This window comes from Vidua chalybeata, chromosome 30 (genome assembly GCF_026979565.1).
Source record: "Vidua chalybeata isolate OUT-0048 chromosome 30, bVidCha1 merged haplotype, whole genome shotgun sequence".
Taxonomy (NCBI): domain Eukaryota; kingdom Metazoa; phylum Chordata; class Aves; order Passeriformes; family Viduidae; genus Vidua; species Vidua chalybeata.
Genome location: NC_071559.1, coordinates 1,297,718 through 1,312,810, shown reverse-complemented (window position 1 = coordinate 1,312,810; position 15,093 = coordinate 1,297,718). Strand labels below are relative to the sequence as shown.

Sequence of the window (15,093 nt, the reverse complement as noted above, 5' to 3'; positions counted from 1 at the left end):
GGCTTTGGCAGCATCTTGGCTTTGCTGCTGCTCCTGGAGCCCAAACCTTCACTGTGTCCCGTCAGAGCTCCTTCATTTCTCCGGGGAAAACGTGGAATAAACGCTGAGAAATCTCCAAGGATTTTTCCCTGGGTGCCCTCCCCAGGGTTGGGATTTCCTCCTCAGACTTGGGGTGCCCTCCCCAGGGTGGAGTTTCTCTCCTCAGGGTTGGGGTGCCCTCCCCAGAGTGGGGGTGCCCTCTCCAGGGTGACATTCCCTCCCCAGGCTGGGTGCCCTCTCCAGGGTTGGGGTGCCCTACCCAGGGTGGGGATTCACTCCCCAGGGTTGAGATTCCCTCCCCATGCTGGAGATTCCCTCCCAGGGTTGGGGTGCCCTCCCCAGGGTTGGGGTGCCCTCCCCAGTGTTGGGGTGCTCTCCCCAGTGTGGAGATCCCTCCCCAAGGTGGGGATTCCCTCCCAGGATTTGGGGTGCCCTCCCAGGGTTGGGGTGCTCTCCCCAGTGTGGAGATCCCTCCCCATGGTGGGGAATCCCTCCCAGGGTTGGGGTGCCCTCCCAGTGTTGGGGTGCCCTCCCAGGATTTGGGGTGCCCTCCCAGGATTTGGGGTGCCCTCTCCAGGGTTGGGGTGCCCTCCCCAGGGTTGGGGTGCCCTCCCAGGATTTGGGGTGCCCTCTCCAGGGTTGGGGTGCCCTCCCCAGGGTTGGGGTGCCCTCCCAGGATTTGGGGTGCCCTCTCCAGGGTTGGGGTGCCCCCTCCCACGGCCAGGCCGCGCTCCCTGAGCTGTGGCATGTGGAACCCAGCTGCTGAAGGGCCCAGCGTGGCTCCCAGCCCAGCCTGAGCTCCCACCTGCTGCAGCTCCCTCCCTTCTCTTGCTTTGGTGCCGGGTCTGACCCCGGTGCTGCTTTGCCCCTTCTCCCAAACCTCCCAGATCCCAATCGAAACACCTGGAAAAGCTGCCTGAAACTTCTGAGCCCCCACCCCACGTCCAACCCCCACTGCCAGCAGCCATAGGAGGAGAAAATCCGAAATTTTCTTTTTTTTGGGGGGTGAAAACAGAGTGGCCACGGGGTCACTCCGTTCTTTTGGCATCCTCCCAGTGGAGGAGATATTCCTGAGGACAGGAATGCCACAAGCAGCCCAACGTTTTCCTTGTTTCCCTCTTTGCTTTTCCAATGGTTTGGCTTTCCTGCAGCTCCCTGGAAGGAGATGGGCTCCACGGGGGGGGGAGCAGAAATCCCTCAGCCCAGCACCGGCAGCAGCTTGGAGTGAGGATTCCTGAGGGGAACTTCCCCCCAGATGCCTCTGGAGAAGCCCTGGTGACCCTTGTGTGACGCTGACCCCCTTGTGAGCGCTCCTCACTTCTCTTTTTTGAGCGGTTCCGTGGCTGGAGGGAGCTTGGCCGCTTGACAGGGCTGTCCCGAGGTTCCTTTTGTCACCCCAGCACAAATCCCAGCTGGAATTCTGCAGCATTCAGGGAAAGCTTGAGGCTGCTCCTCATCCTCTTCCTCCCTGCCCTGCTCCTGCAGACAGCTCCAGCTCTGCTGGGATGGATCCTTGTCTTGTCCATTTTTAGCAAAAAAAAAAAGATGTTTTCTTTCTTTTTTGGGCATGGAGGGTGGTGCTGGTAACTTGTGGGTTTGCCAGCAGCGTGGTGCTCTGGCTTGGGAAAGCTCCTGCCGTTCTGCTGGTGTTGGTACTGGTGGTACTGGTGGTACTGGTGGTACTGGGAGTGGGGCACAAGTCCCAGTTCCAGTCTAAGGGAGCTGCTGGGCCTAAATCCCAGGAGTCTCGAGCAGTTCCCACTGCTGGCTCAGCAGCCAAGCTCTCCCCAGTGCCAGCCACGGCAATTCCCAGTTCTGAAAACCAATTTATCCCCTTGCAAACGTCCGCCACGGTGAGCTGGCTGCCACAATGGCTCCTGGAATGTTTTTCCTTCGGAATTGGCTCGGTCGTGTCGTGGGGGGGATTCTCCCCTTTCTTTCCTCAGCATCCTGAGTGGGATCCTGGATCTTTTCCTGCCCCAGGGATGCCACCCTTGATGTGCAGAGGGTGCTGCTCCCAGCAGGAGCTCCAGCTCTCCCAGCAAAGTTTATTTTGCTATTTTTACAGCTGAGGGTGCTGTAAAAGCTCCCCTGGCCTCGTGTCCCAGCAGCAGCTGGAGTTAACACCAGTTCAATTGTCCCCACGGCCCAGGGCCTGCCTGGGTCACTTATCAGCAGCCCCAGATCTTTATGGTGGCCCTGATAAAGCCACTGAGGCCTTGGGAGAGAGCTGGAGGATGCCAAGGAGAGGTTTCCCTCCTGCCTCCTTTCTCCTGAGCGCAGCTCGAGCTGGGGAAGAGCAGAAATGTTTGTTTCATTCCAGTGATGCCAGCGTGGTGGTGGTGATGCCCTGGGCTGGGATGCTGGGGGGTGTCCCTGGAGGAAGGTTTTGGGGTGTCCCTGGAGCAGGGTTTTGGGGTGTCCCTGGAGGAGGGTTTTGGGGTGTCCCTGGAGCAGGGTTTTGGGGTGTTCTCCCCAGGTGGAATGTCAGAGTGTCGTCTGTGGGCAGGATGGTAACCCCTCATCCCCAGGGTGGGCTGCTGGGGTGTCCTCCCTGGATCCAGATGTTGGGCTGTCCTCCCTGGATCCAGATGTGGAGGTCTCCTCCCTGGTCAGGACTTTGAGGTGCCCTCCCTGGACTGTGGCACTGAGATTTTTCTCCGTGGGTCAAGATCCTGGGGTCTCCACCCCAGTCAGGATGTTGGGGTCCCCTCCCTGGCTGGGATCACGGGGTGCCCTCCCCAGGGTGGGATTCACTTCCCAGGGTTGGGGTCCCCTCCCTGGTGTTGGGGTGCCCTCCTCAGGGTGGAGATTCCCTCCCCAGGGCTGGGGCCGATCCATGATAATCTCTATTACGAAACCCATTGCTCTTTTATATCTCAGCTCGCTGCAGATTGAATTGATTGGTCCTTTAATTAAAATATCGTCACCACTGGCTAATTAAGAAACCACCCTTTGGTTTCTTATTCCACGTGCTCACCGCACAAGATAAGAATCATTTCCCATTTTTTTCCTCTGATCTTCTCGCTGACTTTTCCCAGAGCGATGCCTGGGGAAGTTTTGTGTTCCTCTGCGAGCTGCTGCCACCACACTTGACTCCGCTGGCCGCGTCCTGCCCGCTCCTGGAGCGGGATAATGTGGCTCTAATTGATGCTGAGAGGGCTAACGGCCACGGAAATGTGGCATTAAAGGCCAGGGGTGACGGGGGTTGAGTGCGCTCTGGAGGGCCCGTCCCGCACGGCCCTGCAGGAGATGCCGAGGAGGGGCTCTGCTCCTCTGTCCGCAGCACAGCTGGAAAAAGCAGGAAGGGCTCGTTCATCCCAGGGGTGCCAGCGTGGGGGTGACGGCCCGGGGCCTCGCCCTGGGCTGGGATAACGGGGGGTGTCCCTGGAGCAGGATTTCGGGGTGTCCCTGGAGCAGGACTGTGCATTGTCCTCACCAGGCAGGATTTTGGGGTGTCCCTGGAGCAGGATTTCGGGGTGTCCCTGGAGCAGGGTGTTGGGGTGTCCCTGGAGCAGGACTGTGCATTGTCCTTACCAGACAGGAGATTTTGGGGTGTCCCTGGAGCAGGATTTCGGGGTGTCCCTGGAGCAGGACTGTGCATTGTCCTCACCAGGCAGGATTTTGGGGTGTCCCTGGAGCAGGGTGTTGGGGTGTCCCTGGAGCAGGATTGTGCATTGTCCTTACCAGACAGGAGATTTTGGGGTGTTCCTGAACCAGGATTTTGGGGTGTTTCTGGAGCAGGATTTTGGGTGTCCCTGGAGCAGGATTGTGCATTGTCCTCACCAGGAAGGAGATTTTGGGGTGTCCCTGGAGCAGGATTTCGGGGTGTTCCTGGAGCAGGACTGTGCATTGTCCTTACCAGACAGGATTTTGGGGTGTTCCTGAACCAGGATTTTGGGGTGTCCCTGAACCAGGATTTTGGGGTGTGTTTCTGGAGAAGGATTTTGGGGTGTCCCTGGAGCAGGATTTTGGGGTGTGTTTCTGGAGCAGGATTTTGGGGTGTCCTCTCTAGGCTGATGCCTTGGGAAGGCTGAACTAGAACAGAGTTAAAGAATAAAGCTGGGATTTTTTTAAAGGATCTCCTCAAAGGATCTGCCTTGGAGCCCAGCCAGGGCTGCACCCAAGATGGACCCAAATGGTCACAAAATGAACCCAAAATGGTCACAAAATGAATAATAATATAATATAATATAATATAATATAATATAATATAATATAATATTACAAACCTTGTGGCAGATATATTCAATATGATGATCTATAAATATAAACAGAAATAAATAAATAGGTATGTAAATCATATTTATGTACTAGAATTATAATATATTACAATAAATTTATGAAATAAATATATATATTTTATAATATATAGTATCTTATACGAATATATAATTATATTATTATGAATATATAAAAATAAAAATATAGGTAAAGATATAAATATAATACAGATAATACATTATAATATATATTAATATATAATTATATTATAATTGGTTATAATCCATGCAACCCCGTGCTGTAGAAGGTGGATGCTGCAGGGGAGGATGCTCCAAACGTGGCACAGGGTCCCCAAAATCCATCCAGAGGCAGCCACAGCCTCGGGCGTGGATGAAGGCAGCAGTGTCAGCAAAGAAAGGAGCCAAAAAAAAAAAAAAAAAAAAAGGGGGACTTCTGGAAAATCCATTAGTGAATGGAGGCAGGAGGGAGCTGGGCTTTTCAGGCCTGTTCAGAAAGGAATCCGCCAGTCAAAAGGCTTGTGAAAACAAAAGGCACAGAGAGAGGCCTCCAGCAGCGAGTGCTGGGCTGGGCTGGGAGCCCGGGGGCTGGCACGGGATCCTGCAGGGCTGGGACGGGATCCTGCAGGGATCCATCATCCATCAGGGCTGGCACGGGATCCTGCAGGGCTGGGACGGGATCCATCATCCTGCAGGGATCCGTCATCCATCAGGGATCTATCATCCATCAGGGATCTATCATCCATCAGGGATCCATCATCCATCAGGGATCCGTCATCCATCAGGGATCCGTCATCCTGCAGGGATCTGTCATCCTGCAGGGCTGGCACGGGATCCTGCAGGGCTGGGGTGGGATCCTGCAGGGATCCATCATCCATCAGGGCTGGGGTGGGATCCTGCAGGGCTGGGCTGGGATCCATCATCCTGCAGGGATCCATCATCCATCAGGGATCCGTCATCCTGCAGGGATCCATCATCCTGCAGGGCTGGGATGGGATCCGTCATCCTGCAGGGATCCATCATCCATCAGGGCTGGCACGGGATCCTGCAGGGCTGGGGTGGGATCCTGCAGGGATCCATCATCCATCAGGGCTGGCACGGGATCCTGCAGGGCTGGGCTGGGATCCTGCAGGGATCCATCATCCATCAGGGATCCATTATCCTGCAGGGATCCATCATCCATCAGGGATCCGTCATCCTGCAGGGCTGGGCTGGGAGCCCGGGGGCTGGGACGGGATCCTGCAGGGCTGGGGTGGGATCCATCATCCATCAGGGATCCGTCATCCTTCAGGGATGGGCTGGGGACTGGAACGGGATCCATCCTCCATCAGGGATCCATCATCCTGCAGGGCTGGAATGGGATCCGTCATCCTGCAGGGATCCATTATCCATCAGGGATCCATCATCCATCAGGGCTGGGATGGGGGCTGGAATGAAATATTCCTTTATTTTATTATTTTATTTTACCTTATTTTCTTTCATTTCATTATTTATTTTGTACTTTTATCTTTTTTCTTTCAATTAATTTTATTTTATTCTAGTATATTTTATTTTATTTTATTTTATTTTATTTTATTTTATTTTTTATTTTCCACTTTACTTTCTACTACTTTATTCCATTTTATTTTATATTTTATTTTTATTTTATTTTTTATTCAATTTTATTTTTTATTCCATTATATTTTATATTTTATATTTTATATTTTATATTTTATTCAATTTTCATTTTATTGTATTTTATCTATGTTTATTTTATTTTATTCCATCTTATTTTATTTTATTTTATTTTATTTTATATTTTATTTTATTTTATTTTATTATTTTTCTCCCACCTGCCTTCCCTTGAACTACCGACCAAAACCCCTCAAATCCACTTCTTGCGCCACCCCCCCGTGAGCCCCACCCGGATTTTCCCTCATCCCGGATTCCCGGGCCACGGATCCTCTCCCAGCGCTCTGGGGTCTGCCCTGGCAGCGGCAGACGGGCCGGGCTCGGCTGGGACGGACAGACGGACGGGCGGGCAGACAGACGGAGAGATGGACAGACGGACAGACAGACGGGCAGATGGACAGACGGACAGACAGACGGAGAGATGGACAGACGGACAGACAGACGGGCAGATGGACAGACGGACAGACAGACGGGCAGATGGACAGACGGACGGACAGACAGACGGACAGACGGACGGACAGACGGGCAGATGGACGGACAGACAGACGGGCGGGCAGACAGACGGACAGACGGACAGGCAGATGGACGGACAGACAGACGGGCGGGCAGACAGACGGACAGACGGACGGGCAGATGGACGGACAGACGGACAGACGGAGAGATGGACAGATGGGCAGACGGACGGAGGGGCAGACAGAGAAATGGACAGACAGGCAGATGGACAGATAGACGGGCAGATGCACGTATGGACAGACGGACGGATGGGCAGCCGGACGGATGGACAGACAGATGAACGGATGGACAGATGGGCAGACGGACAGGCAGACATATGGACAGACAGACAGACGGACACATGGACAGATGGACAGACAGACATATGGACACACGGACAGCCAGACGGGCAGATGGATGGGCAGACGGGCAGACGGACAGACGGGCAGGCAGACAGGCGGGCAGATGGGCAGGCAGACAGGTGGGCAGACGGACAGATGGGCAGACAGACAGACGGGCAGGCAGACAGGCGGGCAGACGGGCAGACAGACAGACGGGCAGACAGACAGATGGGCAGACAGACAGACGGACAGACGGGCAGACAGACAGACGGGCAGACAGACAGACGGGCAGACAGACAGACGGACAGACGGGCAGACAGACAGACGGGCAGACAGACAGACGGGCAGACAGACAGGCGGGCAGGCAGACAGACGGGCAGACAGACAGACGGACAGCGGCCTGTCGGTTGTCGCGGCCGCGCTGGTGTCCGGCTGATCTCCGGGTGCCCGTGGAGGAGCCCGGGATGGGGACAGGGCCCAGCCCCCCCTGCCAGGCGTGCCCGGAGCCGGCCCCGGTGGCAGCAGTGCCACCCGCGGTGCCACCGCGGCTCCCCACGGCTCTGCCGAACGCCCGGAACGTTCCGGAGAGAGCTCCGGGGTGGGACACTCACAGCCCTGGCTGGTGCTGCGGGGACACGGGTGGGTTGTGACATTTCTGGTGACACGGGTGGGTTGTGCCAGCCCTGATGTCACGGGTGGGCTGTGACACCTCTGGTGTCATGGTTGGGCTGTGACAGCTCTGGTGTGATGGTCAGGTTGTGACATTTCTGATGTCACGGGTGGGTTGTGACACCGCTGGTGTGACAGGTGGATTGTGACATCCTTGATGTCACGGGTGGGTTGTGACATCCCTGGTGACACCAGGTGGGTTGTGACACCTCTGGTGTCACAGGGGGACTGTGGCACCCCCAGTGTCACGGGTGGATTGTGACATCCCTGGTGACACCAGGTGGATTGTGACATCTCTGGTGTCACAGGTGGATTGTGACATCCCTGATGTCACAGGTGGATTGTGGCACCCCCGGTGTCACGGGTGGGTTGTGACATCCCTGATGTCACAGGTGGATTGTGACATCCCTGATGTCACGGGTGGATTGTGACACCCCCAGTGTCACGAGTGGGCTGTGACATCTCTGGTGTCACAGGTGGATTGTGACATCCCTGATGTCACGGGTGGGTTGTGACATCCTTGATGTCACAGGTGGATTGTGGCACCCCCGGTGTCACGGGTGGGTTTCATTCCACAGAACGCCAGCACGCAGCCTTAAGCTGTGCCACGGGAAGTTTCGGTTGGATGTCAGGAGAACGTTCTTTACAGAAAGGTGATGAACTTCTGGAATGTTCTGCCCGGGGAGGTGGTGGAGTCCCCACCCCTGGAGGTGTTTAACAAAGCCTGGATGTGGCACTGGGTGCCAGGGTTGAGTTGAGGTGTTGGGGCTGGGCTGGACTCGATGATTTGAAGCTCTCTTCCAACCCAGAAATTCTGCGAATTCTTTGAATTCTGTGAATTCCGAGATTCCGTGCTCAGTGGGCTTTGGAAAAATCCTCCAAGCTCAGCAGAGGAGGAGCCAGCAGCAGCTAAGCTGGCGTGGCAGCGGCGAGGTGACCGCGGAGCTGGGGGTGACCACGGAGCTGGGGGTGACCAACCACGGAGCTGTGGGTGACCGCGGAGCTGGGGGTGACCACGGAGCTGGAGGTGACCAACCACGGAGCTGGGGTGACCACGGAGCTGTGGATGACCATGAAGCTGTGGGTGACCACAGACCCTGGATGACCACGGAGCTGTGGATGACCATGGAGCTGTGGATGACCAGAGCTGTGGATGACCACGGACCCTGGATGACCACAGAGCTGTGGATGACCACAGAGCTGTGGATGACCACGGGCCCTGGATGACCACGGAGCTGTGGATGACCAGAGCTGTAGATGACCACAGAGCTGTGGATGACCACGGGCCCTGGATGACCACGGAGCTGCGGCTTGGCAGCTCAGCCTGGCACCCAAGGACTGGGATGCTCCTTGGGGATGCTCCAAGGATGCTCCTTGGCCATGGGCTGCCCAAAGGGGTGAGACCCATCTGGGTCACTCCCTCTGTGAGCCAGCCCCTCTTCCTGGGGCTCAGAGCCAGCCCCTCTTCCTGGGGCTCAGGGGAATTAGGCTGCGTTTAAAGCCCAGCTTTAGTGCATCCTCAGCCTGGATGTGAATTAGGCTGTGTTTAAAGCCCAGCTTTAGTGCATCCTCATCCTGGATGTGAATTTGGCTGCGTTTAAAGCCCAGTTTTGGTGCATCCTCAGCCTGGATGTGAATTAGGCTGTGTTTAAAGCCCAGCTTTAGTGCATCCTCATCCTGGATGTGAATTAGGCTGCGTTTAAAGCCCAGTTTTGGTGCATCCTCAGCCTGGATGTGAATTAGGCTGCGTTTCAAGCCCAGTTTTAGTGTCTCCCCAGCCTGGACCTGTTCTCTCTTCTCTGCTGTTTTGCCCTCCAAACCCATCCGAGTCCCCTCCTGATCCCCCCAGGGCTGTGGGGTCCTCCCAGCCACCTGCAGGTGCTGCCTGGGGCTCGCTCCACCGGGATTTTTTTCCCCAGAATTTCGACACCCCCCCCTCCTCACCCTCAGCCCCGCGTGCGTGGGGCTGGGGAAGGAGCGCGAGAACCTTTTACACCAGCGTGCAAAGGCGTAGCGAGTGTGCAAACCTGCGCACAGGGGCCGAGGACGAGCTGTCCCCGCTCCAACAAAGCTCCGCGGTGCTGTCCTGCATCCCACGGCCCCGTGGCTGGAGCTTTTCCCTGGAGGCGGGGGGGGGGGGGGTCGGCAGCGCACCCCATCCCCACGCTGAGCCGTTGGACACCCTCAGCGGTGCGCCAGCTAAAAAAAAAAAAAAAAAAAAAAAAAAACGAACAAAAGCCCAGTTCAGACTCGCTGCTGAATAGATTAACAAGATTTCCATAATTAGGGCGGGCGGGAACAATAGGATTCTCCCTGCCCAGCCCCCCTGGCCGCCTTTGTCTTGTGCTGGGGATAATGGGCAGCAGCGAGGGTGGGAACCGGCCCGGCCATTTGGTCACTGGACAGTAATTTTCTCACACTGCCAAGGGGAGCATTGAAACATCTGTCCCGCTCCGCCGCTCATTCACGTCCCATTTCAGCCCTGACAACTCCTCCCTGCCCGCCGCCCTCCCCCCTCTCTAGGTTTTCCAGCTTTTCCATGGATTTGGGTTTTGTTTGGTTGTTTTTTGTTTTTTTTTTTTTTTTTTTTTCGCCTCTTTAAGGGGTTGGTGGGTTGGAGCTTGCCAAGCTGTGCCTGTGCGTTCCCCCCGAGCAGCTCTGGGATCCGGGGTTGGGAAGGCTGGCTGGAGGAGCTGTGCCCTTGTGGTGGGCTTCCAACCACACCCCGTGGCATTGGCCCCCCTCCTCCGGGCTTCTGGAGGAGCAATTCCATCCCTGGGCGCAGCTCTGGGTGTGTTTTTGTTTTTCAGCTGGTGTGTGAGCAGCGGGGCTGCGGTGGGCTGCTGCTCCCTGCCCCCAAGAGCCTGGCAATGCCACTGGGATTTGCTGGTCCTGCTGGTGGCCAGCTGTGGCCAGGCACTTCCCCTGGTGTCCCCAAATCCCTGACAACTTGCAGCCTGACATTCCCAGGGGACAGAAGCAGCAGCAGCACTCCGCGCCCGCTGAGCGAGGATGGAAACGCCCGGTGGTTTAATCCCTTTAAAAATATATATATAAATATCAAGGAAAATGCCCTTATTCATGGCATGAATCCTCATTCTCGTTCCTCACAGAACCAGCCAAATGCTCGTTTTTCACCTTTGCCCTGGTGCCAGACCAGCCCCACGGGCAGCTCCAGGAGGATCCCCTGTGCCTTTAACCATCAGGAGCACTTGGACAACGCCTGAAAATTCAGGAGGAGGAGGAGAGATCAACCCACACGGGGCTGAATCCCCTGGTGGAAGCTTGATATCCAAAGTGGAAGCACAAGTGCCCCATAAATCAATTAAAGCTTTAAATAATCTGATTGTGCAGAGCGGCTTAAAGGCTGCGGGCAGCGAGGGAGTGGGACAGGAGGTCCCCCCCTGACACCCCCGAAATTATTGTTGTCACTGATAATGAAGGGATGGGACCATGGCCAGGCTAGGAAGGATTTATTGCTCAGCTAAACCTCAGCCTCAGAGGCTGTGAGGTTTTAAAGGAGTAAGCAGTCGGTTGTAGTTCAAGCGTAGTCACAAGTTTTTTCTTTACGAGGTAATATAGAACTTGCTAATTTAATGAATAGATGCTGCAAGGTTTATTTTGTTTTTCTGCCCTTTCTTTTACTTATTTCTACTGTAGTGAGGATGCTTTTAGGCTAATTAGTCGGTTGTAGTTCAAGAGTAGTCACAAATTTTTTCTTTACGAGGTGATATAGAACTTTCTAATTTAATGAATAGATGCTGCGAGGTTTATTTTGTTTTTCTGGCCTGTCACTTTTACTTATTTCTGCTGTAGTGAGGATGCTTTTAGGCTAATAGTCTAAAGTCTAATAGGCTTCTGTCTCACGTGTACACATTTGTTTTTATTATAACTTCTAAACTCTTAGTGTATTCTATGCAACCACCCCCCTACACTATAAACCTTTCACCATCTTATTAATAATTTCTCACTCACTTAAGGCATGTTCTTTCTTATAAGAAATGTAGAAACATTGCCAGAAACATAAGTCTATGGTTTTTCTGCTTCATTGAACGACTGATTTTTCTGCTTAATGGTGCAATTCTGCGCATTGTGTTTTTATCAATCCAAATCTCTCTCAAGGTTGCAAACCAAAGTTGTGGAAGTTTTTGTTTTTTCCCATTCTCACACCCCCGAGGCGCTGCATGTGGGGCTGGGCGGGGACAGTGGGGTGAGGGTGGGGACAGGGGACACTGCCACCGCCCTCGGGAGCCCACGGAGCAAGAGGCAGGGACACCAACCTCAGCAGGAGGTGCCCACGGCCAAGAGGGTTTTAGGGTGGAAGAATTCCTTCACAGGAAGCGCTGGGTTGGACATCAGGGGCGTGGTGGTGTCACCACGCCCGGAGGGACAGCTGGACGTGGCGCTCAGTGCTCCGGTCTGGGTGACGAGGACCGGTCAAAGCTCGGGTGATCTTGAAGGTCCTTGCTGACCTCGATGGTCCTGTGGACATCCCGGGTTAGCTGGAGCAGGGGGCGCGGAGGGGCAAGGACAGCGCAGCACGGCAGGACTTGGGGACGCTCCGCGCACGGCTCCTGCTGCGCCGCGCTCACCTGCGCTGTCCCGTCCCCACAGGTCTGTCGAAGATGCACTGGTCACCAGAGCATGCCCAGTCCCTGAACCAGTGGCCGGAGCAGCACCTGGACGTCTCCTCCACGACCTCCTCGCCGGCCCACAAGTCCGAGCTGTACCCCAGCACCCGCCAGCGCTTCAACTACGCCTGGGCCAACGACGACATCTCGGCGCTGACGGCCTCCAACCTCCTCAAGAGGTACGCCGAGAAGTACTCGGGGGTGCTGGACGCGCCCTACGAGCGCCCGGCGCTCGGCGCCTACGGGGATGGCGCCTTCGGCCCCGTTAACGGGCAGAAGGGGGACGGCGAGCCCTGGCCGGGGGCGCACGGCTCTGACGGCAGCTACCCCCTGACCCCCATCCACGATGGCCTGGCGGGTGCCAAGGCCGTGGTGCCACCCGCCGTCCCTGCGGGCAGCGGGGCCATCGGGCTGGGCGGCTCGCCGGTGGTGTCGGCCAACCTCAGCGACCCCGTGTACGCCGGGAACTCCTGCGGGGCGGCCGCTGCCGGCTCCGGGGCGCTCGGGGCGTCTCAGGAGTACCCCTCAGGCTACGGCGGCGCCTACTTGCCCTCCGGCTACTGCGCCCAGCCAGCGGCGGCGCTGCCCACCTCGCACCCCCCCGGCCTCCACAGCTCAGGGCTCCTGCAGCCTCCGCACGCCTCGCCCGCCCTGGTGCCGGGCTACGGCTCCTCGGGCCCCATGTACAACTATGCCAGCGGCAGCTACCCGCCCCAGCCGGGCTACGGGGGCATCCACCCGCCCCACCCCTCTGCCTCCTACCTGCCCTCGGGCATCGCCGCGCCCACCCCCATCCCGGCCCCGCCGCCCTCCGCCCGCCCGCCGGGGGTCCCCGGCTATGGCTACCAGGGCGCGGGGCTGGGCGCCCTGGCCGTGCCGCCGCTGGGCACCGAGGCGGCGGGCACGCTGAAGAGGAAGGCGTTCGACATCGGCGGGGAGGATGACGGGGAGGGCAGGTACAGGAAATACAGCTACGAGCAGCCAAAGTCCCCCTACCCCCTGTCGGACAACGGCGAGTGCCGGGGCAACGGCTTCAGCAGCAGCGGCGAGTCCCCCCAGGTGGCCTTCAAGGCCGGGAAGCGGCCGGCGGGAGCCGGGAGCGCCGAAGAGCACGGCGGCAAGTACGGCGGGCAGCAGATGAAGGGCATGGTGTCGCCGTCCTACGGTGCCAGGGACACTCCCCTGCGGCCGGCAGAGCCCTTCGAGAAGTTCAGCCCCCCCCTCGCCAACGGGGAGCGGGCAGCCGAGCCGGGACCCCCCTTCCCGCTGCGGCTGCCCCCCAAAGCTCTGGCGTTCGGCGGCGCCGCGCTGGAGGAGCAGCCCAAGAGCGTCGACCCGCTGCTCCTGGAGCTGGTCAACACCAAGGTGGTGGAGCGGGGCCCGCCGGTGCAGTGGTCGGACATCGCCGGGCAGGTGTCGGTGAAGGCGGCCATCGAGGAGGAGCTGCTGTGGCCCATCCTGCGGCCCGGCTCCTACAGCGGCGCGAGCCACCCGCTGCGGACCCTGCTGCTCTTCGGGCCCCGCGGCACGGGGAAGACGCTGCTGAGCCGCTGCATCTCCACCCAGCTGGGCTCCACCCTGCTGAGGCTCAGCGGCGCCGCGCTGCTGTCCACCTGGAAGGCCGAAGCCGAGAAGATCCTCCAGACCGTGTTCTTCGTGGCCAACTGCCGGCAGCCCTCCGTGGTGCTCATCACCGAGGCCGAATCCTTGCTGGCGGCGCGGGCGGGCGAGGACGGCGGCCAGGCGAGCGGCCTCAAATCCCAGCTCCTCTCCTACCTGGACAACGTGGCTACCTCATCCGAGCACAACGTGGTGGTCATCGGCACCACGGCGCGGCCCGGCAGCATGGACGAGGCGTCGCACCGGCGCTTCGGCACGCGGCTGTACGTGGCACCGCCGGACGGCGAGGCGCGGCGCCACATCCTGCGCCAGGCCCTGGCCCAGCAGAGCTGCAGCCTGAGCGAGCGCGAGCTGGCGGCCCTGGCGCAGCGCACCGAGAGCTTCTCCGGCACCGAGCTGCTGCGCCTCTGCCAGCACGCCGGGGTCGCCGCGCGCCGCGCGCTGCCGGGACCCCCCGCCTCCTACCAGGAGCTGGAGAAGGCGTTCTGCAAGGTGCGCCCTGCCGTGTCCCAGAAGGAGCTGGACTTGTTCCTGGAGTGGGATAAGATGTACGGCACCAGGCACTGATGGGGGTCGGACCCCGAGGCCGTGGGGGGGACAGACCCCAAGGCTGCAGAGACGGACCCCGGGGCTATGGGGACAGACCCCAAAGCTGTGGGGACAGACCCCAAGGCTGTGGGGACAGACCCCAAGGCTGTGAGGACAGACCCCAAAGCTGTGGGGACAGACCCCAAAGCTGTGGGGGTCTGACCCCAAGGCCATAGGGATGGACCCCAGGGCTGCCGGGACGGACCCCAAGGCTGTGAGGACAGACCCGAGGCCATGGACATGTACCCCAAAGCTGTGGGGACAGACCCAAGGCTGCAGGGATGGACCCCAAGGCTATGGGGACAGACCCCAAAGCTGTGGGGACAGACCCCAAAGCTGTGGGGACAGACCCCAAGGCTGTGAGGACAGAACCCAAAGCTGTGGAGCAGACCCAAAGGCTTCAGGGACAGGCCCCAAGGCTGCAGGGATGGACCCCAAAGCTGTGGGGACAGACCCCAAAGCTGTGGGGACAGACCCCAAAGCTGTGGGCACAGACCCCAAGGCTGTGGGGACAAATCCCAAGGCCACGGGGACAGACCAGACCCCAAGGCCACGGGGACGGATTTGGGACACGGATTGGGCTCCTTGGGGGCTCTGGTTCTCTCAGTGGGGTGGGACCCCCCCTCGCAGCCCCGTACCTCCCCTCTCCTCCTTGGGGCTCACGCAGGGGTTTCCCCCGCCGTGCTCCTCGGGGAGCCTCTCCCACCACTCAGGATAAGCTATTTATTATTTTCCTGCCCCTCCGTGCCTGGAGCGGCGGCGCCAGCGGGGCCGGAGGCGCCCCGGGACGTTCCCGGCGTC

At 58.1% G+C, this 15,093-nt stretch overlaps 1 protein-coding gene across 1 annotated transcript; it reads left to right on the top strand.

Annotated features, from left to right (window-relative positions):
* Nucleotides 1–8,052: 8,052 nt before the first annotated feature.
* Nucleotides 8,053–14,485, top strand: FIGNL2 (fidgetin like 2). The gene is made up of 2 exons (XM_053967488.1): nt 8,053–8,106; nt 12,068–14,485. The coding sequence occupies exons 1-2, from the start codon at nt 8,079–8,081 to the stop codon at nt 14,269–14,271; spliced, it is 2,232 nt and encodes a 743-aa protein (XP_053823463.1). The 5' UTR covers nt 8,053–8,078; the 3' UTR covers nt 14,272–14,485.
* Nucleotides 14,486–15,093: the final 608 nt, after the last annotated feature.

Bases quoted from the DNA above. Each gene is read 5' to 3' on its own strand.
- FIGNL2 (XM_053967488.1), top strand. From the start codon at position 8,079: ATGTCAGGAGAACGTTCTTTACAGAAAG. The intron at 8,107-12,067 runs GTGATGAACTTC...CCGTCCCCACAG, and splicing joins AGAACGTTCTTTACAGAAAG to GTCTGTCGAAGATGCACTGG.